General features: G+C 41.8%; 1 protein-coding gene across 1 annotated transcript in view; it reads right to left on the bottom strand.

The window, feature by feature from the left end:
- The window catches only part of LOC126474527 (protein scarlet-like), a 392,530-nt gene that overhangs the window by 110,212 nt on the left and 257,005 nt on the right, over window positions 1–25,313 (bottom strand). Inside the window, exons 7-10 of the mRNA XM_050101997.1 lie at window positions 17,332–17,573; window positions 13,237–13,426; window positions 7,637–7,662; window positions 7,454–7,559 (exon numbers count right to left, since the gene is read on the bottom strand). Coding sequence (XP_049957954.1) covers window positions 7,454–7,559; window positions 7,637–7,662; window positions 13,237–13,426; window positions 17,332–17,573 — 564 coding nt within the window. The remainder of the gene's footprint in view (window positions 1–7,453; window positions 7,560–7,636; window positions 7,663–13,236; window positions 13,427–17,331; window positions 17,574–25,313) is intronic.

Genomic DNA, 25,313 nt, shown 5'->3' with positions numbered 1-25,313 from the left:
TCGCCCCACACTTCCCGAATTACCTAATCGACAGACGGGTCCTCCAAGTGCGCCAGATTCAGCATCCAGGGCGATAGAAAGAATTCCATCAACTGTCGCGTATGATTTAAAGTAGCAGCCACTGCACACTTGTCAGCGGCGTAGATGAAGTCGACAGACAAAAATTCTGTGACCCATCTATCTTACAAATGAACTCTGTAAAACCTACTGCTAGAGGTAGCAGTAAAATGGGTATAGTTATTAAGGGTCGAATATTTACACACCCGAACATCATGCAGTTTCAAGAAACGAATTCCCCACAGAAATTAAAATTGTGAAACTGATCTACAGGACGCAACACACAGGTAAAATCACTACCTTTCAAAATATTCGGCGCACTTTTTCGTAACAAATAAACCACCTCTTTCTTATAAAATCGGAACATTCAATGTATGTCTCCTAGCGGACGGTGACTAAAGAAGAATCACGCTCAGGTGAATAAAACGTACATCCTGGTCCTCTATCGTTATCAAGAACTTCAGTCGCTTCAATAGGAATATCCTCCCTAAAAAAACAAGGCTGTCCCCGCGGAAAATTCGAGAAGCAAATTAAAGACATTGGATATGCGAGTACACTGTACTTCTTGCAGGAATTCCTCATCCGCACAGGAATCATACATAAACTCATGCAACGAAGCGAGACACTGATCCGATTCCATCCTGTTAACATTCAAAGAAAGAAAAGTCTGCATAGTTAACAAGAAAAGATATTTAAAGTGCCGACCAAGCTGGTCGTAGGTCGTGTTCCAAAAATGAAGAGCATAGAGACAGAAGTGATGACACTTTCTGCAGGACCTGACCATAATTTTGCAGCACAATGCTCAAGCATATACAAATACAATGCAAGCTGTTACTGATTTCTTTGACTGATGGGGCTGCTAAGTGCTGTACCACCTACTGCACTTCCCTGACTTAGGCCCTAGTGAGCTCAACTCGATTTCCAAGCTGAAGGAAACACTTCACGGTATTCACTTCGGAACTGCTACAAGTTCGTCGGGCAATAGACCGTGCCGCTCGAACTATCAACACAACTGGCACTGCTAAGAGTATCCTACGACTTCCACATCGCTGGCAACTGGTTATACACAATGCTGGTGACTACTTTAAAGGTTAATAAAACTTCGAAACACGTATCTACTTTGTACGAGCTGTAAATGGATAGTTGCCACTATTAAAGTTCCAACCGTCGTATATCATGAAATGAGATAATCGTGAGGCATTGTTGGGCTGGAGGTCCCATCCGGGGAAGTTCGGCAGCCGAGTGCAAGTCTTATTTGAGTCGATGCCACATTGGGCGACTTGCGTGCCAGTGGTGAGAATGAAATGATAATGAGGACAACACAACAACCAGTCCACGAGCGGAGATAATCTCCAAGCTGGCCGGGATTCGAACCCGGGCCCGCCGCATGGTAGGCAAGCACGTTACCACTCAGCTACGCAGGCGGACTGGTCATATCATAATCAGTTGTCGCAGCATCAGAAATGCAACCTGACGCAAAACCCAGCGGCAGACCACATATTACTTGAAAAACGGTATGCAAAAATACGCGAAGACCACTCAAAAAATGCCTTGAGAGCGTACGTTATAAACCAAATCAATGCAAAGAGATATGGTTTTATGTCCCTTACATTTCTTAACAGGTGGGCAATACATTAGTGGAGTAAACAAGGACCTTAAGCCCATATTAACTAAGAGGAGTTCTCCAAAATCTCCACTAACGATGCAATACTATTTCCGTGGGAGTGTAAGGTATCACACTAACGACCTATCATAAAATGACGAACCCATCCAAATAGGAACTGACACATAGCGAGTTGCATCGCGATAGGTAATTCAGGGATGGATAAAGCTAAAGGATAAGTAAATGAGTTAAGACCAACAAAAACTTTAAAATATAAGTCCTCTAATTAATTAACATATTTGCGCATAAAAGGGGGCAACACTTGTGAGCGGAAACGAGTTATTAAATTGTATAATATTATAAACTAATCATGCAGTGGAATAATACTACTCAAAATATTTCAAGTGACGAGGGATCCAAGACGATAAAAAAAATGGTACAAACCTAAAAATGCCAGGAGTCTCAAGCCGCTTGTGACTTACAACAGTATCCCATAAACTCACAACTCATAACTGTCGTGAGGTCGACATCAATCAGAAATCCATAAACACCTTAAAACACGTATCTGATAAGAATGTCATAACATCCCCCATAAGCTGTATGGTGAAGTAAAGGACAAAGCTGGAAAAGCAACCAAATGCTGAGATGCAGTCTAGAAGTACCGAATATCCTACACATGAACTAGGGATTGTGTCAGTTTTGGTCTAAAAATGTAGCTGACTAAGAAAAGAGGAGTGCAAACGAACAGATAACACCAAGTCACACCACAAGGAATCTGTAAAAAATCTTACCATCCGAAGTATCAAGAAGACCGAGCTATCGAAAAAATCTATTCATAGAAGTGTACACGCTTACAAACAACGAAATACAAAAACACGGTCAATAACAAAAAAGTGCTACATACCAGAAGATTGTAGTGTTACAAAATGAAATATAAAGAGTTGCAGAAACAACCAAGATCTATGAGCTAACCCAGCAGTAAGGGGATCTACCATGTGTCACAGCCAAACAATCAATGCGTTACTGTAAAAGTAAAAGAGTACGTGCATACCAAGAATCGTAGACACAAGATTACAGATAGATAAAAGTGTAGATTGTCGCAAACATAATGGTAAAAAATACAAAAACCTGAATTAATAAGGAGGTACATAAGTGTAGGTAAACCAAGGTAACACCTTTGAGGCAAAGAAAACAACGAAATAACAATATGAAATTTACTGCGAAACTCAAAAATGGCACATAATATCCAGTCACCAATGTGCCGAATTCATCATGTGTTACTCTAGCCATATGTAATCGGTAGTACAGTTTACAGAATCCATAATATAATAAGTAGCTATTATACTAAATATCTCGCACACAGTACCTACTATACTACGGTAAACCTGCTATAAACGATAGTATCGGCAAATATGGGTCGTCAAAGAAAAGCTGGAATCGTAACTAGTGAGAGCAAGTCATGTATTCCCAACAAAATGACAGAGCTGGTCGCTTTGGAGTGCTGTATGTGGTGTAGAGTGATACCAGGCAGTCATGAGAGCCTCCAAACGCGGTGTATGTCATGGTAACAAAGTGGCGCGGACATTACAGTCCGTTGGAGAGTGCCAGCACATTGAACAGGATTATTTAGTATTTACGAAGTCAATATAATTCGGCTTTATAAACTTAATATAATTCCTAGAAGATTATCGGTTACACAACCTCAAGCTTCGTCTTATGTTCGTCCATCATGTAAAACTAATCACTACAAGTTAGTTGCGAGTAAATCCTGAAGCGCTTGTGTCTTCTTCGCTCAGAAATAACGGCGAACCTTTATTATGAACACAGATAATCCCTCCCAAGGGAATGTATCAAAAACGGGCCAGTCTCAAATTTCTCGTAAGCTTCGTCTCAGCTTTCTGTAACACGAAAGCTCTATATCTGCGTATCAGATGTCATGAACTCTTTGGCCTCATCATGCTGGGAGATCTTCATCGTGATAGTCCCGTAGTAACAATACTTCAAGACCATTGTCTCGTATTATAGGCACCGAGTTTAAAAATCGTTATCGAACACAGTTTGCTTCGGTGATTTTGCGACGTTGTCGAGAAGTAAACTACGTACATGTTAATTTCCGGCCCATATATTAATTCAGTCGATGGAGACACTGTCGCAAGATTCTGTCTTAAGGACGACAGTAAGTTTCTAAACGATTTGAGACACGTGCGCACAGGAGAGAAATACACAGGCATTTCAGTAAAGATAAGGCTACTTCACAGTAGGTAGTACATACTAGATAACTTACTTACTTCCATGTTCCATACAACATTTAAATGATATCTTTATCGAAGTGATGTGGAGCGAATCAGTTCACTAGATATGTGTACACGATTAGCTTTAGCATTAATCATTAAAGAATTTTTTTTGGTCCAACTCGTGTAACTACAAACACAAGAAGCAACATGAAAGCAAACACGAACATTAAACGGCTCCCTAGCTCTAGCAGAAATTGTATTAATCCGAAAAGATACACGAATGAATGAAACTACACAGAAACGAACGTTCTTTCATACTTCTTAGATATTTTAAACCCTCTGAATGGAACTTCCAGGCAAATTTCATTCTCTTTGACCATTATTGTGGCGCAGAGCTGGATTCGCTATCATGTGCGTCTCCTTGACTGGCTCAGGATTTCGAGAGTGATCATTATCAGAGTTGTGTTTCGACCAGTAATAAACATTTCGAGATCAGGAGCTAAGATACACAGTGAATTCACCAGTCATCAAAACTCTACCGCGAACTGCTAATGTTGGAAAGCTGCAAGTAATCTTCCTTACGAATCGCTTCCCTATTCATATAAAGATCACTTAAATTATGGATGCTGCTGGGTCAATAAATAAACGGTAACTGTCTTTCTTTATCCAACAACGCATGGAGCGTTTGAGAATCTTCATCTTCCTTGTCGATGTTGCTGGCGAATGCGATTAACCACTCAGTGACTTCATTATCGTGGTCATATTTCTTGGGGTGTTCCACTGTGTGCATCTGTCTCACACCCAGCTGAAAAGACCTATCTTTCCGCAGATTAGCCTCCACAGGTCTCCTTTCTTGAATCGATTAAAAAACTTTTCATTAATCCTAATTTATCTCAACATCTGTCATTTCTACCGTCGTAGGATGACTCAAAGGAGGGACAGTATTACGATCTTGTGTGTTGAACCAATTTCGTAAGCCCGAATTCAGTACTTCGACCTTCTCTCTGCTATCTCCCGTTTCGGTGCCAGTATGGTCACTGAGTTAATGAATAGAGGATTTCGAACTGCTTGCTGGTTTTACGTAGGACTAAAACTTTCTAGGATTTTGGTTACATCGGTTGACAAAATTTCTCTTTCAAAGTCGTTAAATGCTTCTTTCATTGCTCTCCTTACGCTCATTTTAGCTTCGTTCAGCTTTTTATAGCTACATTCTGACTTCTCTTAAATTTATTTGTTTACGTAGCAGTTTTCTAATATGGCTGTTAAGCCACGACGGATCTTTGCCACTCTATAAGCCCAGGCTCGAACAGTTGTTACGTCGTTTTAAATAGCTGCGAGTCGTCCACCATTTGTTATATGCACGCTAGACATTTAATGTTGATATGCCAACACACAGAACAACTTCATTCACAGTGTGCTGATAGTCACGTCCAAACAGACAGCGCCAGTCTGCCATTACGACACACCCTACGTCGACCCATCCTAGTGAGCTGATTCCATCTAACCGACGAGCACATACAGGGTGTTACAAAAACGTACGGCCAAACTTTCAGGAAACATTCCTCACACACAAAGAAAGAAAATATGTTATGTGGACATGTGTCCGGAAACGCTTACGTTCCATGTTAGAGCTCATTTTATTATTTCTCTTCAAATCACATTAATCATGGAATGGAAAAAAAACAGCAACAGAACGTACCAGCGTGACTTCAAACACTTTGTTACAGAAAATGTTCAAAACGTCCTCCGTTAGCGTGGATACATGCATCCACCCTCCGTCGCATGGAATCCCTGATGCGCTGATGCAGCCCTGGAGAATGGAGTATTGTATCACAGCCGTCCACAATACGAGTACGAAGAGTCTCTACATTTGGTACCGGGGTTGCGTAGACAAGAGCTTTCAAATACCCCCATAAATGAAAGCAAGAGGGTTGAGGTCAGGAGAGCGAGGAGGCCATGGAATTGGTCCTCCTCTACCAATCCATTGGTCACCGAATCTGTTGTTGAGAAGCGTACGAACACTTTGACTGAAATGTGCAGGAGCTCCATCGTGCAAGAACCACATGTTGTGTCGTACTTCTAAAGGCACATGTTCTAGCAGCACAGGTAGAGTATCCCGTATGAAATCATGATAACGTGCTCCATTGAGCGTAGGTGGAAGAACATGGGGCCCAATCAAGACATCACCAACAATGCCTGCCCAAACGTTCACAGAAAATCTGTGTTGATGACGTGATTGCACAATTGCGTGCGGATTCTCGTCAGCCCACACATGTTGATTGTCAAAATTTACAATTTGATCACGTTGGAATGAAGCCTCATCTGTAAAGAGAACATTTGCACTGAAATGAAGATTGACACATTGTTGGATGAACCATTCGCAGAAGTGTACCCATGGAGGCCAATCAGCTGCTGATACTGCCTGCACACGCTGTACATGGTACGGAAACAACTGGTTCTCCCGCAGCACCCTCCATACAGTGACGTGGTCTACGTTACCTTGTACAGCAGCAACTTCTCTGACGCTGACATTAGGGTTATCATCAACTGCACGAAGAATTGCCTCGTCCATTGCAGGTGTCCTCGTCGTTCTAGGTCTTCCCCAGTCGCGAGTCATAGGCTGGAATGTTCCGTGCTCCCTAAGACGCCGATTAATTGCCTCGAACGCCTTCCTGTCGGGACACCTTCGTTCTGGAAATCTGTCTCGATACAAACGTACCGCGCCACGGCTATTGCCCCGTGCTAATCCATACATCAAATGGGCATCTGCCAATTCCGCATTTGTATACATTGCACTGACTGCAAAACCACGTTCGTGATGAAGACTAATCTGTTGATGCTACGTACTGATGTGCTTGATGCTAGTACTGTAGAGCAATGAGTCACATGTCAACACAAGCACAGAAGTCAACATTACCTTCCTTCAATTGGGCCAATTGGCAGTGAATCGAGGAAGTACAGTACATAGTGACGAAACTAAAATGAGCTCTAACATGGAAATTAAGGGTTTCCGGACACATGTCCACACAACATCTTTTCTTTATTTGCGTGTGAGGAATGTTTCCTGAAAGTTTGGCCGTACCTTTTTGTAACACCCTGTATAGACATCTTCAGTGCCGTTACTTACGTCAGTGGTGAAATCTCACATGACACTGAGGCGCGGAATGGCTGTGCGGTTTGAGGCGTCATGTCACGGACTTAGCGGCCCCTCCCGCTGGAGGTTCGAATCCTACCTCGGGCGTGGTCGTGTGTGCTGTTCTTAGCATAAGTTACTTTAAGTAGTGTGTAAGTCTAGGGACCGATGATCTAAGCAGTTTGGACCCTTATGAATTCACAAACATCTTGACATTTTACATGGCACTGGTTATGAACCATCCAGAGGGCTGCGAATGACCAGTGTGGGCTTTAGATGGCGTGCAGAGCGTGTTGTTTGGCTAGCGTATACATTTAGCATCACTGTCATTGCCTTAATCGAAGGCAAATGTCTTCCCCGTAAGAAGCAGCACAACCCAGTGGCAGCTGGCAAGCCCATTCTGCTGACAGCTCGGAGTGTACTTACGACTTTCTGGCCTATCCTGATCCACTGGAGGGTGGGGTCCCTGAACACCTGCAGCCACGCGCGCCACGTCAGCAGCCGCAGCTTAGTGGGCCAGGACGCAGGCTTGCTGTAAGACACGACCAGGTCAGCAAGGGCCTCGGCCCACGCAGGAAGCGGCAATGGCTGCAGTAGGCGAGTACTTACAACATGTTGATCCTGCGTGCGGGCTCCTGCAACACAAGAAGATTTCCAATTCTATGGGGCTTTCTTAGGAAGGCTGTTGGCAAGGTAGCCTGTTGAACCAAACCGGTTGTGACGTAATAAATGAGTATCAGTACAGCTGTTGTGTTTTAGTAATATTAACAATCAGCTGTGAGAATCAATATGATAAATGTTAATTATGTGTTTCATTCTTTTTTCATATGTTGTGTTTGTGCGTAAGTTCATAGCGCTTTTTCATAAGTTTACTACACACAGCTGATACACATAACGGAGTTTTAGTCAAATGGTTCAAATGGCTCTGAGCACTATGGGACTTAACATCTGTGGTCATCAGTCCCCTAGTACTTAGAACTACTTAAACCTAACTAACCTAAGGACATCACACACACCCATGCCCGAGGCAGGATTCGAACCTGCTACCGTAGCAGTCGCGCGGTTCCGGACTCAGCGCCTAGAACCGCGAGACCACCGCGGCCGGCGAGTTTTAGTCATCAATAATATATGTTCCCTTACTACATGGAACAGCAGCCAGCGCTGGAGTAAATTTTCGATTCAGCGACTGCAGAAATAACGTGGTTTTCAGTCAAAGAACTCATCGATCTATCTTTGGAGCGTATTCTCATCCGGAAAGCAAGCTCCTTGAAGATTGTTAGATAGAGAGCAGAAAGGTAAAAATCTGAGAGCACAAGGTCAAGTGAATAAGTGCGGTGCGGAATGACTGCCCAAACCTGTTTTTCCATGGTGTGTTTTTCGTCAATCTAGCAGAATGAGGGCGGGTGTTATCATAATCGTTATTCTTGGATTGCGTCGACGTTTGAGCAGTCGACAATAAATGTCAGCAGTGACGGTTACACCTCGGGCAAGCAACTCGTACTAAACTACGCCGTCACTGTTCCACCAGATGCATAACATTATGTTTTTTGCAGGTGCCTGAATATTTGTACGGGGAATTGCTGTTTTAGCCAATCGATGACGAGCAAGCAGAGTTGCAGACTTGGCCAACCGCTGATTTTTGTTATTTTGGCTTAGAGCTTGCGATACCCATATATCCGACTTTTAACCTACCCCATCGCACTCAAATGTCGGACAGTGGTGTAATTTTCACAGTTTATCACATTTGCCAATTCCCGAGTACACTGAAGTGTATCACTGTGGATTAACCCGTTTTAAAAGATCATCATCAAACCGTAAAGGTCTTCCTGAACATGGAGAGTCAGTAATGTTGAAACGATACTACTTAAGACGAGACAACCATTTCCTTGCCATGCTCTGTCCAGTGACATTATCGCTATACACGACACAAATGTTTCTAGCTGCCTTGGCTGCTGTCACCCCTCCACTAAACTCAAATAGAAGAGTATGTCGGAAATGTTCCGATCCTCCAGTTGGCACTCGATTTTCTAGCGTTCACAGCTCCACTTACTATCTCCAAATGACAATCAACAATTTGTAAATTCAAATAGCAACAGTGAACTAGGAATGCAAAACGACGATCGATAAATAAACTCATAGCAAGTGGAGTAGCAACATGTAAAACAAAACACTATGAGTTTGTTACCAACTTAATACTTTTCAGCTGCAATAGTTTTTTTTTTTTTTTTTTGCACTTTGGCTATAGTTAGTAAATATGACAGAGACAGCCGGCCGGGGTGGCCGAGCGGTTCTAGGCGCTACAGTTTGGAACCGCGCGACCGCTAGGTCGCAGGTTCGAATCCTCCCTCGGGCATCGATGTGTGTGATGTCCTTAGGTTAGTTAGGTTTAAGTAATTCTAAGTTCTAGGGGACTGATGACCTCAGATGTTTATGGGTGTACTACAGTTTTTATAAATAAGAGAAACATTCAGGAAAATGATAATCACCTAAAATTTCAAGACATGTGTTTTCCGTTTTTATGATTTAACAGCAAAAAAAGAGGGACAGAACTACAAACATTCAGGACTTTCACAATCTCCCGAAGTGCTCAAAAATACGAATAAATTCCAGAAACGCGTCGTACTGCACACGAAGAAACGTAACTGCTGTGTACTTCATTATTTAGTTCGTTCAGCACTGATTGCCACTCTCCATATAAATCTCGAAAAGTAACAGACGGACATGTCTGTCGATGTATATGTGAAGATATACTGTAGTACTCTTGGTGAAAAGTTCTCGGGTTTCCAGCCGGGTGGCGATGTTAAAATACCGAGACGTTTTGGGGAGTGTCATACTCATCGTCTTCTGGCGAAGTAGCGAGATACGCGGATGCTGTGATATATGCGCTAATGGAATCGCCCCCTCCACCTGGCTACGAGTGGCTGTGTACTGTCCAGTCGAGAGAGGCGCAGGGGATTATGGTGGGACTAAGGCTGCAGTGGTTGGGGTAGTGAGTGCTCCATTCGCATCTCTGTGTGGGCATTACCGCCACGTCTGGTGCGCTAGATTGTGCTGGATGAGCTCTCGTCGTATCGCCGCTAACTCATGATTCCATGCTGCAGTTAGTTGCTATCCTACATCTCCTGTGAATAGAGACGAAGGACACCAACTAACCGCAGTATGGAATCAGGAGTTAGAGCAACACAATGAGAGCGCGACCAGTACCGTCCAGTTCTCAAGACGTGGCCGGAATACCCACACAGAGATGTGAACAGAGCACCCGCTAACCTCACGACTACAGCCTCACCCCCCTCCCGCCCAGCCGCCCGTTGCCAGGTGAAAGGGGCCTCTCCACTAGTATGAATATCACAGGATCCGGATATTTCGACACTTCGCCAGAATATGACGAGTACGACACTCATCGAAACGTCGCACTATTTTAACACCGCCACCCGGCAGCAAACCCGAAAACATTTCATCAACAGCATACCCCGGGAGAGTCTATATTCGTAAACTACAGTATTGTCTGCCGCCACCATATGATGTTGCTGTTTCCAATAGGAGGCGCATTGCAGCAGCAATTGTTCTGGCTTACAAGTATGCTGGTGTACATCGATAACATGGAAGCAGATATGCATGGGCAACGGCGGACAGTGCAGTTTATATGGAGAGAAGGACTGACTGCTCCAGTCAGCCACAAGACGTTTGTAACCATATGTGGGGAAACAGCGCCAAGCCGCAGTCTGTGTTTCGTTCGACATCAGAGTCCAGAGACGGCGGATAGTGTGCTGAAAAACGCAAAAGCACTGGTCGTCCAGGAACTTCAAGCAAGCTAAATCGTGCCCAGAGTGTCAATGACGTGGAAAGGGGACACTTGCGAATCATGCTTGATGAACTAGAGGAGGCAACAAGGAAATCACAGGGAACGTTCACACCATCTCCCATCAGGATCTGAAGATTGAGAAGGCCTGTGCACTATGAGTGTCCCATTTCCGTCACCAATGCTCTTAAACAGAAGCGTGTGAAGATATGCCAACAGGTGGTGGAAGAGTAGAGCGCAGATCCATTGGAATTCTTTGAGCATCTTGTCACTGTCGATGATTCTTTATTCTTCCACGAGACTCCAGGAAAGACACGCCATCTATGCAGTGGAAGCTTACTGAGAGCTGTCGTCCCAAGAAGTCACCACTGGAGCAATCGTGAAGAAGTAAATGATGACTCTTCTGGAATCAGGAAGGATACTGCTGGTGAACTGGCTGCTTCCCAGTACGAACCTCAACAGTAATCGGTACTGCAGTTCACTGAACCAACTCCGCCGACGCATTCAGCAACGGCGCTACGGAAAATAAGGCTATGGCGCTTTGCTCCATCACGATGCGCGGTCACATGCCAGTCGCCAGAGCATTCCCACGTGCCTTGAACTATGGCTTACTGTGCTGCCACATCCTTCACATTTATCAGATATTGCTCCTAGCGACTATGCCCAGTTCGATGCAATGAAAGAAATCACCCAGCGTAAGACGTTCACTTCATGTTGTAACGTTCCCTGGCAACACTCACACTATTAATAAACTAAAATTTAACTGTACTATATACGCCGCTATGAAGCAATTTGTACATACTGTAATTATTTAACAAAAAATATTATTTAATTTTGTGTAAAGGACATTCGTTATTATTGTAATATTTTCTGTAGTAATATTCTCGATGTATTTAAGATTGAAATATTTCTATACTCGTAATGTAATTGCGAAATGTGTCAATATCTGCGATAACAAAAATGTAAAATTCAGCCACAGAGGAAAATAATGTTGTAAGATTACAAAGAGATGTTAATGGTCAGCAGTAGTATAAAAACCACCACGTAGTGTGTATTCTTTGTTGTCTCCCTGTAGAGATGAAAGTGAGAGGAACCTGTGACGTAGCATTTTATGAATGGGTAGACTTCTTTTGTCTGTATCTAGATTTAGCCGCCATTAGAGGAGAAATTACAAACTAATGTAAGTTGAATTATTGTTGTGGTCTAAATACATTATAATTTATCAAAAGTGTGTATTATTAATGTAAATTAGCTTGCCCATATCATCTATAATATTTCTTTAAAGAATTTTCAGCATTTTTGGCGGTGTTGCTGGGCTGTGCCGCGATCCAACGATTTGCAGCGGCGGCACATTTAAAAAATTGTCCCGCTAGGAAAAATTAACCAAACCCGTAAATCGGGAGCAGATAAAAATTAACACTGCATTTAAGAAAATGTTTTTCTTTTACAGCGATCCTGAGACTGACGGAATTTATTACTAGTTTCACATTTGTGCATTCATAGGCGGATAGTTAACGTTGAAAATTTTGGTTCTTTCAAATAACTTAAATGTATAGTGAAGTACATCGGCTTGGCAATATTTAACCATTTTCTGCTAATAGAGACAGTCTTGTGTTCCATAGCTAACGCCGGGAAAGTATTCAGCAAATAATTTAAAAAAACCACTGCATTTAGAAAATGTGTGCCAAGGCCAAATTATGTAAAGGATTTAATTCTCAATTATATATTCTTAATCATTTAATATGAATTCACGTAATTTTAAATGTACTTAATTCTGTGTAAGTGAATTTTTATTACCACACGTAAATAAGGGGTTCTACAACAAAGTTCGTACAGAAAGAAAGAAAGGAAAATTAACTAAAAAACAAATATTTAAAGAAAAGGTAACTGTTTTATTATGATGATTATTTTCTTTTTTCTTTTTAATGAAATTTCATTAAAATGTGGTTAGCCAGCAATGGCACCGGGATACACACGAAGAATGGTTTGCTACACAGATGCGGGAACTGGCAGAACGTTGGCAAAAGTAGATGACGTTGCCTCGGAATACTTGTAATGTAGTCTGTGTTCGTTTGTTCAGTAAATGGATGCAGAAAACATAAAAAAAATAGTTGTGCGAATCATTTTCGAACAATCGGAGTATTTAAGAGAGGGGTGGAATTCTCAAAACTCTTCATATCCATTTCATCATCTTCGTAGCGGATTAACTTTATGTGTGTGGGGAGGGGGCGGGGCAGGGGGGGGGGGGTAGAAGGTCTTCCTGAGAAGAGAAGACTAGCAAATGCTTACTAGAATTGTATCACTTCAAATCTTCCCCACCTTGCAACCCAGACTTCAATCCGTTTTCGAGTGTACTTTCAGGCTGCCGCTGTCAGCGTATCGTAAATGTAGTGTGTCTGTCAGTACTCACCACGACTAGGTCCGAGGTGGCGGAGACGCGCACCAGCACGTCGACGTCCTGGGCGGCTTCGCTGACGGCGAAGTGGTCGCACAGCCGGCGGATGTTGAGCCGGCAGTCCTCCTCCTGTCCCGGCGTCACCGCCAGAGTCCGAACCAGGAAGTCCGCGGGGTTGAACGTCGGCGGACACCGGAAACCCAGCCTGCGGACACAGAGACACCGTGCCAGCGCGGTAGTGGCCTCAGAGAAGGCAGTCTTGCTTTTGCGACGATGACGAGATGGAGAGGAGAAACTATGGAAGCTACTAAACATCTTGTGTTAGAATACTATGTCTCCTCCGTCAGAAGGCACATAGTAGTCAAACCTGATATTATCCACAACTTGTTCGACCATAGCCTTGTAAAAATTTACTTCATTGAAGATTTTTGACCTTCAAAAGAGAAGCAGTTGCCAACAGTATGTAAACAGCAGTTTGGTGCCCAACTAAAGTCATCCAAAGTGGTCAATTGCATATTCAGTGAGAGAGAATCCTGGTTCTTAGTTCTTCTTTTGTGAAACCTTGCTTTAATTTCATGATTCTAAGTCAACGGGAAGTAGCCTGTAGGCTTTGATGACTTTGCGAGTATCAAAACATGTGACATGAATGGTCATAGCTTTCGATAGTATTCACTTACGAGTTTGAACGTTTTGCACCGCCGTAAAGATAAGTATATTACGAAATTCCAATTTGATGCGCCTATCCGTTCCTGAGAAAAATGGTTGTTAACAGGCGAAGAGACAGACGGATAAAAAAGACAAAAAATATATTTTGAGTGTGATATAATTACAAATAAGAAATGTTCGGATTTTTTTTCTTTACTTGTATGGCGATATCTTGTTTCTTGCACAAATATCATAATTCCATATCAACGGGAAGTACCCTATTGATTTCGATGATTGAGCTTGCCGATATCAAAATATGTATTATAAACAGTTGTATCTTTCTCTTATGTTGACACGATTAATTTTTTTATACCACTAAGGGACCGTACACTTCAGTATGTGACATAAATTTCAACTTCATACGTCTACCTGTTCGTGAGAAAAAGGAGTCGTAGCAGTTGGAGAGACAGACAGGGAGACAGATGAACAACAAAACGATCGTATAAGGGTTCCATTTCTACCGAATGAGGTACGCAGCCCTAAAGTAAGAAATATTGCTGAAGGCAATACATGAAAATTAATGAAACGCCCTTCCAATTGCTTTTTCTTTTTCTTTTCTTTTCTTTTCTTTTTTTTTTTTTTTTTTTGAACTTTATTGAATTCGCACGACCTTTCCGTCCTTTTCATTATGCCATTATCAAGTGTATCTGAAAATTATGGTGCACAGAAGCTACATCAGATAATCATTTGACGTTGTTTCTCTACAGAATAACACTCATATACACTTAATAACGGCCGAAACCGGTTGCTTCATTAATTGAACGACAGTTACTGTATCAACAACATCGTTATCAACAGTAATAAGACAATAAAAATGAATAACATACAAAAAAATTCCTTTCAAAGCCTACAATGAAAATTAACCAACCCCAAAAAACAACGAATTACACAGAAGGGACAGTGAAGACAGCCCACTAGTAAGCATGGGACAGAATCACTAGCAATATATAACATTATTTTCACAGCCATCAGCAGATAGCGTGGAAAGCTTTGAAAACATTAAAGAAAACAGAGAAGGATACAATTTGTATTAATAATCTTACGAAAGAAGAGAGGTAAATACTATAAAAACCTCTGATATAATGCTAACACTAAAAAGCAGAAAGAAATAGTTTAAAAGGACTAGATGACATAGCATTAAAAGAACTCACAGCAGCTTTGAAAACCATACAAAAATCGATAGCAACAATTTCAGATGGAATGAATAGAGAGTTAATTAAATATAGAGCATTATAACCACATTTTATACGGTTACATCTGTTTAACAAGTGCTGGAAGCAAAGAACTATGCCACAAAATTAGAAGAAAGCAAACGTAATATCGATATATAAGGAGAGAGAAAAAAATATGAAACTAAAGAGGGATGAGCTTACGTGACATAGCATATAAACTCTATGCAATAATTTTAAACACAAGACTACAAACAATAACAGAATTTTTTTTTTGTTGAAGAACAGGTCGGATTTAGAAACGGACGATTAACGACTGATCCAGTTTTTATTTTACAACAGCTTATGCAGTGCAGAGATCGTTTAACAAAAGAATCGCATATTTCCTTTATGGATTTTTCGGAGGCTTCCGATTATGGAAAATAATGGAGCACTGAAGTAACCCTTTACTGCTTATATCAACTATCAGAAGTCTTTATTGCCAAGTCCAATGTCCATAGTCCTAGATTTATTAACAACGCATCATTGGTGGTAGTACAGTAGGCGAACATTTATAACATGAAACGATCCGCCAATTGGGTTTCACTAATGTTCACACCCACCGAAGCAGACTGATGACCGCGTAGTTTGGTCCCTTCTCCACCCAACCAACCACCGAAGCAAGGTCAGCGGCTAAAATGTTACATCTGACTCTGGCCAATTCAGGTGACTTCTTTAATCGTGTAATGGCCCTGGTCGAACGCTGGGTGTATCTCTACGACCCGCGAGCAAAAGAACAAATCAGGCAGTCGAAGCATGTGGATTCAATAGCGGCGAAAGTGTTGGAGCACCAACATTCATCGGGCAAGGTGATGCTGAATACTTTTTGGGACTGCTATAGTGTGGTGCTAATAGATTATGGTCATAAGTGGCAATTTGTCATAGGAGCAAATCTTCTGATGAAGTTGCTGAAGTCTAAGGCATAGCGACACAGGAAACTAACAAAAGAGTGTTTTTTCTCCAAGACTAAGCCTTGGCCATTCTGCATAGGACAGTCACACTGTGACATTTATGTCCAACAGCAATTGCATTTCTTTCAAGTAATTTCTATGTATTCTTATTCAAAATGTTATATCTGTGTTTCAATGTTCTTTGGCTGAATGCATATGGAAATACACTGAGGGAAAAAAGCGGCATCACTAGCAAATAATTAATGTAGAGTAATGAAATTTCGGGAATACATTTGTCCAGATAAAATAAATAAGTGATTAACATTGCAAGATCACAAGTTAATGTAAAAGCGAGGTTATTGCAAAACATCCCCTTTAATGGCAACATTACTAGTCGGATCACCTGCTGTGAAGCACAAATTTGCATCCAGGGTGCATGGGATGGCCTGGACAGATCTCCTGCTGTCATACGAAACCGCACCCCGGGTTATAACTCCAGGTGTAGGTTCAGTGTGTCTAGCACGCAGACAGGTTGGTTGCAGGCCCTCAGCTGGCCTCCTCCTAACCAACACACGGCAATCACTGACGCCGAGGCAAAATCAGTTTTCATCAGAAAAACCAACAGACCTCAACCCTCTCTCTTGACACCTTTGATGTCGGAAATGGCAGTGGTTTGGTGTCATTGCAATGAATGCTAAAGGGAGTCTGGCTCGGAGCTGCCCTTGGAGCAGGGTTAACCGATTTGTTATGTGTCACTGTGTTGCCAACTGTTCAAAAAAATGGTTCAAATGGCTCTGAGCACTATGGGACTTAACATCTGTGGTCATCAGTCCCCTAGAACTTAGAACTACTTAAGCCTAACTAACCTAAAGACATCACACACATTCATGCCCGAGGCAGGATTCGAACCTGCGACCGTAGCGGTCACGCGGTTCCAGACTGAAGCGCCTAGAACCGCACGGCCATATCGGCCGGCGCCAACTGTTGCTCAAACTGCTACTGCAGATGCAATAAGATGCGCCAAATCCATACGCCAAACACGATGATATTTTCTCTCGTTAGTGCCACGTGGCCATCCAGAACCCGGTCTTCTTGTGACGTTACATTCTCGTGATCACCGATGCTAGTAATCACGTACAGTGGCTACATTCTGCAAAGTATTTCTGTTGTATCGGAGAAGGAACATTCAGCTTCTAGTAGCCCTGTTGTACAGCCTCGTTCAAACCTAGCGATGTGTTGTCACCTTAAAGGCACTCTTGAGTAACCTTAGTTCACCATGTCCAGTCTATGACGGAATATCCAGATACCTGCCAAAGAATTCCAAGCCAGCGGCGACGGTCCCCATAAAGGCGATGCGGCCACCGTCGGCCAGAAGGATGATGTTGTCGAACATCTCGAAGATCTCCGAGGAGGGCTGATGGATGGAGCAGAGGATGGTCTTGCCGTGGGCCGCCATGTCGCGCATCACCTCCACCAGCGTGTGGGCAGACACCGCGTCGAGCCCGGTTGTCGGCTCGTCGCAGAACAGCATCTCTGGGTCCGTCAGCAGCTGGAGAAAAGAAAGCGACGTCAAGACGTGAAGCCCGTTGGTGGCTTTGGTGGTAATGGGAAAGAATGTAAGAATAGCGTAGGAACACTTGCAACAACACCAAGAGTTTTTCACTGGAGTCAGGAGCAATCAATTACTGCTGGAATTTCACCTAGTCACTCCTCTCACAAACAAGCACTTTTTTTTAAAAAAAATGTTTTCAGATATAATTTACGAGGAATTAGAACAGTAGTGTCCATGTTAGCTCCGCCATAGCATCAGTGTCGCTAGGAATAACAGAGGACACTCGTGACGCTTTACTAACTTTACATTATGTTCGTTGGTTGGTTGGTTTGAGGGGAGGGGACCAAACAGTGAGGTCATCGCCCCATCAGTGTAGGGTAGGATGGGGAAGGAAGTCGGCCGTGCCCTCTCAAAGGAACCATCCAAGCATTTGCCTGAATCGATTTAGGGAATTCATGGAAAACCTAAATCAGGATGGCCAGACGCGGGTTTGAACCGTCGTCCTTCCGAATGCGAGTCCAGCGTGCTAACCACTGCGCCAACTCCCTCGGTCTCACTTTGTGTGTGTTCCTCCACATCTAGGATATAATGAACTTGCTATTATGCTATCGTAAGTTACTACAATGGAGAAAATTAATTGATGTTATCTTTTAATTGTTTTTCATTCGAAATTTCCGTTTTAATTCAGCTTGAAATGACGGCATATTTTTAAAAAATTGGAAGAATAACACATATGTTACATGTTAAGAAAGCTTAATGAAGAATATGAGCAGTGGGGCATGAAAATTAATTTTCCAAATACTGGATACTTCGTTCTTGGGTGTGTAGGAAGGGATCTTGTTATGGATGACGGATCAATAGTAAAGTGTAGTCGATCATAGAAATATTCAAGAACGGTCATTTCGTATAAAGGTTGAAGCACTGAAGAAGTAAAGAATGGAATAGGAAAGGGAAAGGTGCTAATTAAGCATTTGCACTCCATTATTTGGAATAAAACTGCGTCAAAAAATTTAGAAAGGAGGATATACGAAACTACAGTTAAGAATATTTCTCTGTATGGTGCTGACTGTGGGAAGCCTCCAAGGTCAATGAGAAGAATGGAAATGGAGTTTTGGAGAGGAAGTTCTCAGGTAGCAAGGAGAGACAAAATGGGAAATTACATGATAGGAGAATAAATGAGAGCTACCAACGATATTGTAGAAACAATTGCAAATATACAGCTAACGTGGTACGGACACCTTACAAGAATGCCAGAGGAAATTGAGGATGTGTCTTACATGATAAGAAAGCTTAAAGAAGACTTACATCAGTGGGGCATGAGAATTAACTTTACAACTACTGGATATTTGGTTCTCTTGGTATAGGGAGGGATCTTGTTGTAGATGATGGATTATAGCAAGGTCTATTCGATGATATAAATATTTAGAGACCGTCATTTATGATCAAGGTGGAAACAAAAATGAAGTGAAGCACAGAATATGAAAGGAAAAATTGGCATTTAAGCATCTAAACTCCATTATTTGCAATAAAACTGTGTCAAAAAATTCGAAAAGGACTGGAGACTCCCACGACAGGAAAAGTGGAAGACCGTGGCCACATTGGAAAGATGAAAGATGGAGTGAGGTGTGAGACGCAGGACAGAGCCGTGCAAGAAGAGAACAGTCAGGATAGAAGGAGATGGAAACTTGGGTGCCAGAGACACTGCATGGTGTAGAGAACTCTTAGAAAGATGAAAAAAGAGAATTCGAGAATTCTGGCAATCACACTGCACACACAATACGCATCATAGTGAGGATACAAGAATTTTTCGATAGGTATTTCAGTATTTGAAGAATATAATGTTTAATATGTGCCAATGAAATATAATGTATGGATTGTAATTTTTTCGTGTGGCGAGACATCCAACTACAGATTTTTTTTTCCTTATTAAAGGGCATTTGACAGGGGATCGCACTGCGCACTTATTTGTTACAGAAATGTATGGAAAGGAAGTAGGTTACAGTACGCTTGTTCGCCCACTGCTTGAATACTGCTCAGCAGTGAGGGATCCGTACCAGATAGGGTTGATAGAAGATATAGAGAAGATCCAACGGAGAGCAGCGCACTTCGTTACAGGATCATTTAGTAATCGCGAAAGTGTTACGGAGATGATAGATAAACTCCAGTGGAAGACTCTGCAGGAGAGACGCTCAGTAGCTCGGTACGGGCTTTTGTCAAAGTTTCGAGAACATACCTTCACCGAAGAGTCAAGCAGTATATTGCTCCCTCCTACGTATATCTCGCGAAGAGACCATGAGGATAAAATCAGAGAGATTAGAGCCCACACAGAGGCATACCGACAATCCTTCTTTCCACGAACAATACGAGACTGGAATAGAAGGGAGAACCGATAGAGGTACTCAAGGTACCCTGCGCCACACACCGTCAGGTGGCTTGCGGAGTATGGATGTAGATGTAGATGTAGAAATATGTACTGCTATTCAAAATTTTTAATGAACTGCACATCCTGTTATCGGAATTAATTGCATTTTATTTATTTTTTGCTCTGTAATCCTCTAAAATCCCCAATGCGTTCCAGTATACAGGAGAAAATAAACTGCAGATCGAAACTCGTGTCCGCAACCGCCATCCGTCCAAAAAACAGAGCATCGCATTCATGAGAGAGAATGCCAGACTACGCAGGAGCCAGCTCCGTCTTCTCCACTGGCGATCGTGGCAGTCAGTAGGGTTCACTGCATAACAAACAATATTGCGAGACGGTCCTCCTATGGTCTATCAGCGTGCAAGTCACGTTTGCTGCTCAAGGTGTGGCATATTGGCAGTTGCTGGCGCCTATAATATCGACGCTCTGCAACGTCGTTGGATGACGTTTCTGGACACAGTTTCCTATACTCGATTAGTTCCTCTAGCTCCTCGATGTTTGTCGCAACATTTCTGGGATACCCTGTATAGTAGTACAGATTTTATATCTAACGGTTAACTTTGTGTTTTTAAGATGTAAGTGGGGCTCCTTAAAAAAGTAATTTAATGAGGTGTAATTTTATTTTATTGATGATCTTGTCAAATGTTGAACTTTGATCCGAGTAAGTTTTGTTTTAAGGCGTATTTTTCTGTATGTAATAATTATTTCACTGAGTGTGGTTTGTGGATTGGTTAATGTATTCTGTAGAGTTAGCTTCGAGTTGGGACTAGGTTGTAGTTAGTATCCATATCTGGGGGGGTCTGGAAGGAAGTTAATAGATACAGCTCCAAGTTACTTCGATACGATAAGAATTGTAGCCTCCTGTCTTGACCAGTGCTAATATTGTTTGATTTTTAAATGATTTGAGATACTTTCTTATGCAACCTGTAAGTAAGTGGCCACTACGAAACTGACTATTGATGTATCCTGTGGACGCACCTTCCTTCTAGGCAGCCGCTAGTGCTGCTGATTCTACTATTGTATTTATGTAAATTGTTTTTCCCTATTTCATGACATATGAGCTTGATTTCTCAAGGAAATTACTAAGAACTTTTTAGTGTCTAATAATTGCATTGAGTGGTCAGTATGCAGTTCAATAAACCAGATCACGCTCCACTACACTGTGTGAACAACTGTCGAATATCGAAATAACATAACACTGACGGCTTCTAGAATAAACGTGTTTCCACAAGAAATGCAATAAAATTGTGATTTTGTAAGAGACAGGGTACTAACTCGTGTTGGGGAAGAATGGGGACGGAACCGGCCGTATGTCTTCTCGGAATTTGCTTTAAATGATTAACGGACAAGACAGAAAATCTAATGTCTCCAGAAGACAGGGCTAGGACCTGATGTATTACTCCACATCACATCACTGTTGCCTTCTGTTCTGATAGTTGCTGCATCCATCTTGAACTCTCAATCAAAGGCGGAATGTTTTCAGAACCGCCAAACACCACTTTCATCTGATTTAAAAATTAAAATACGTTTTTCTTTAAAAAGTCAGCAAAGTTTGTAATTACAAAAGATTTTTCTTGACTCTTTTTAGCTGGGATTGTCCAGCGAAAAAGTAAAAAAGCATTGTAGAAGACATTTTGTTGTGAAAAACCACGCAAGTCCTTTTTTTTTTTTTTTTACAAGCATTTTCAGCCTTGTGTTCATGGACTGGGAGGACTTTTATAATTTTCCATGGCGAACGCCACATACCTACCACGTTAAAATATAACGCTAAAGTTGTAGACAAATGGTGTTCTCATGGAAAATTTTATAAATGCTGCAAGATAGTGACATCAATTTTGAAACCACTTGCAAATCAATACAACCAATAACATTTTTAGCTTTTTGTGTGGTCTGTTACAGCGATACGTCTTTCAAGATATTTCGATTACCGTAGTAGTCTACAACAATGTTCACAAAAACACTCTACAGAACGGATTTATACGAGACTTGTGATCACATATAAGTAATTATTTCGTTCTGCGTGTGTTGTAATTAATAAAAACAGTTCTCTTGAGCTACGAATCCAGCACAAGACATATGGTTAATATATAGTAACACAAGTTCATCACATAGTTTATTTTAATGTGAAGGAACGAATTAAAAACAAGAGGGCAACTAATAATCCAAATAATACCTTATATTTCTTACATTACATTCGTAATGCGCGTAATGAACATATTACATCAATTGTCTAAATTTTATCAAAGATGTTTCGCTTATACTTTACTATCATAATTTAGTTATCAGCTTCCTAGTTGTAACAGTGTAGATAGTTTTATTAGAAACATTGTATCTAAAGAGATTTGATAAAATTACGATACTTACAAAGTATGCATTGCCTAAACTTTCTCCACATGTGATAGTTATTTGTATTAGCATTAGCTTACTTCAGTTGAAACCTTCATTGGCCTGCTTTTGACAGAAAATGTCTTCTGTAAAAAAATGGAAAGTTATTTATGACAAAAACTTTCGTCTTCTGGAATATTCTTTTGTAAAACTAAATAAGATTTGAATAACACGCACTATATTCTTGTAAGTCTAATTCTGAGGATTCTAAATATGCCGGCCGCTGTGGCCAAGCTTCAGTCTGGAACCGCGCTGCTGCTAAGGTCGCAGGTTCGAATCCTGCCTCGGATATGGATGTGTGTGATGTCCTTAGGCTAGTTAAGTTTAAGTAGTTCTAGGTCTAGGGGACTGATGACCCCAGATGTTAAGTCCCATAGTGCTTAGAGCCATTTGAACCTTTCTAAATATTTTTACTTTAGTTGAAAGTATTGTTCCAATTGTAACATTACTGTAAACAAAAAACTTGTTTCTCGAAAATTCTAGCAGAAATGCGAGATTACAAATGTGGGTGTTGTGCGCCTATTCTGAGAGAGTGTATTTAGCTTTGACCTATAAAGGTACTATATCGGTTAGTCTGCCACCAAGTTGCTTGAAAGATATTACGCCAATCGTCTGAAGGTGTTTGTCATTTGTCTGTCTTGAAGCAGACGTTGTGTCGTGAACAGCTGATTTGTTACTAACTGACGTAAAACGTCGGTCATCACATAACGAACCCTACCTTAGTCAACTAACGGGAAACAACAGCGAAAGATAAGTAAAATATTCTGTTGGTAATTATTTCTTCCCAGTGATAATTTAGCAGTGCAAAAATGGTGAATACTTATAAATAAAAAGCACTTACTTTTTCTCATGATTATCTTTGCTGATTACTGATTGGCATGGAATATCACGCAATATAGGATACCCCACTAATGGAGAAGGAAAAATTATGAAGCAAGTAGGTAAGATGTCTCCTCAGTAACACATGCCAGTGACGCTCATCCCAGAAGTCACAGCGATGTAGAAATATTTGTCGCTGAAATTTCTCCAAGTAAGAGAGGACAGATGGAATTGCGCAGCTTATGATCACAAAACTGTTCTGCTGTCTCATGTATCAGATTTCAAACTTCGCCGGAGTATCTCAAGAAAGGAACTAATGTGACTCTGTTGTGTTGATCTGCCCGTCACCTAGCAACGTTGTAATCGGTGACAGATTTGGTATTATTCGATAGGAGTAAGCTTTGTGTCGACACGAGCTTTCTATTTCCAACTGCTCTAGTAAACAACGCAGGAGTCATGGCGCCGCAAAACTTGGTTAAATTCTTATGACACCACGGTAACCAGTTTCGCCGAAAGTGGAGGTGAGTTTGACCTACATGACAAACAACATGCATTTCGGAAATATCACCCATGCGAAACCCAAATCACGCGTTTATTACATCGTGAAAGCCTTAAATTAAAAAGCAATCATGTGGATTCAGTATTTTATGATTTAGTTCTTATTAACGAGAGTATGGTCTTAAGGGATACGGACAGAAGTTTGTGACTGGACTGAAATTTTTTTAGCAGCGATCATTCAGTAGGTTACAGTAGATGATCAGTCATCAGGACACGTACTAGTAACTTCAGGCGTAACCAAGGTAAGTTTTTTGCCGCGCGGGATTAGCCGAGCGGTCTGGGCGCTACAGTCATGGACTGTGCGGCTGGTCCTGGCGGAGGTTCGAGTCCTCCCTCGGGCATGAGTGTGTGTGTTTGTCCTTAGGATACTTTAGGTTAAGTAGTGTGTAAGCTTGGCAGTTGATTCCCATAGGATTTCACACACATTTCCTTTCCAAGGTAAGTTTATAAGGACACACTCTGTTCATGTTCTTTGTTAATGTCCTGGTGGATATTATTAATAGTAATCTCGGACTTTCTGTAGACGTCAGAGTTGTCTATAATGCAGTACGGTCAAATCATATATTAAGATTGACGAAACGTAGAGAAACTACCTAATGATTACGGTTGCAGTCAGTGTAGAAAGGAGACTGACAACTATGCGTTGTCTCATAGAAAACCGATGAAGCGTGTGGGACCCAATTCAATTAGAGCTAACAGGGATACTGGAAATAAAACATGTCAGCACGAATGGTCATCTATTTGTGTGACTCAGAGGACAGTGTCCCGGAAAAGGTGAATACTTCGAACTGGCAGGTGCCAGAAGATAGGGGCGCACCACACCGAAACACCCTACTTACAAAGATTCAGGAATCAGTATTAAGAAAAGATTCTAGAAACATACTTCAACATCCCTAATGTATTTATCAGGTAGATACGGTGGAAACAATATCAATCTAATTACAGTGAATACGAGTGTAATTAAGGAGTGGAAATCCTAACACCTGATACAATGCGAAGCTTCCTCTGCCACCCACATCGTAATTGTTTGTAATGTATGGATATACACAGCCCAGTCAAATTAATGTTTCCATCGCCCATGTTGGAGGTCAACGTGGAATAACCACTCACAGATTGCAGGTGGCAGCACCAGCAGTGGAGGGAATATATAAAGCGTGTCGGGGAACGTGGAAAACAATGCAGGCGGTGTCGTAATGCGAAAACGGTGCGGTTTATCTGACTTCCAAAGGGGGTTATCATTGGCTTCCTGCCCCGTGGTGGAACCATTTTCTAACAGGCCAAGTTTGTAGATCGTTAGCGTGGCATCGTGGTTAAAGTATAACAAGCTTGTAAAAATAGCGCTAGCTAAAACAGGCGCCGAGAAAACTGTGTTGCACCACGGGCTGTAGACGAGAACAAAGGGTCCTTAAATGTGTGCCCGCAAATAGACATGCAACTGATGGGCAACTGACAGCCCAGATAAACCAAGGGGCTACCAAAAGTGTCTCCTCAACGACCGTTCAGCGACGTTGCAGCATCTGGGCCTTCGCAACAGGCGCCTGGAGCCACGATGA

This window comes from Schistocerca serialis, chromosome 4 (genome assembly GCF_023864345.2).
Source record: "Schistocerca serialis cubense isolate TAMUIC-IGC-003099 chromosome 4, iqSchSeri2.2, whole genome shotgun sequence".
Classification (NCBI taxonomy): Eukaryota; Metazoa; Arthropoda; class Insecta; order Orthoptera; family Acrididae; genus Schistocerca; species Schistocerca serialis.
The sequence above is the reverse complement of the archived record's forward strand: the minus strand, read 5'-3'. Positions and strand labels throughout refer to the sequence as shown.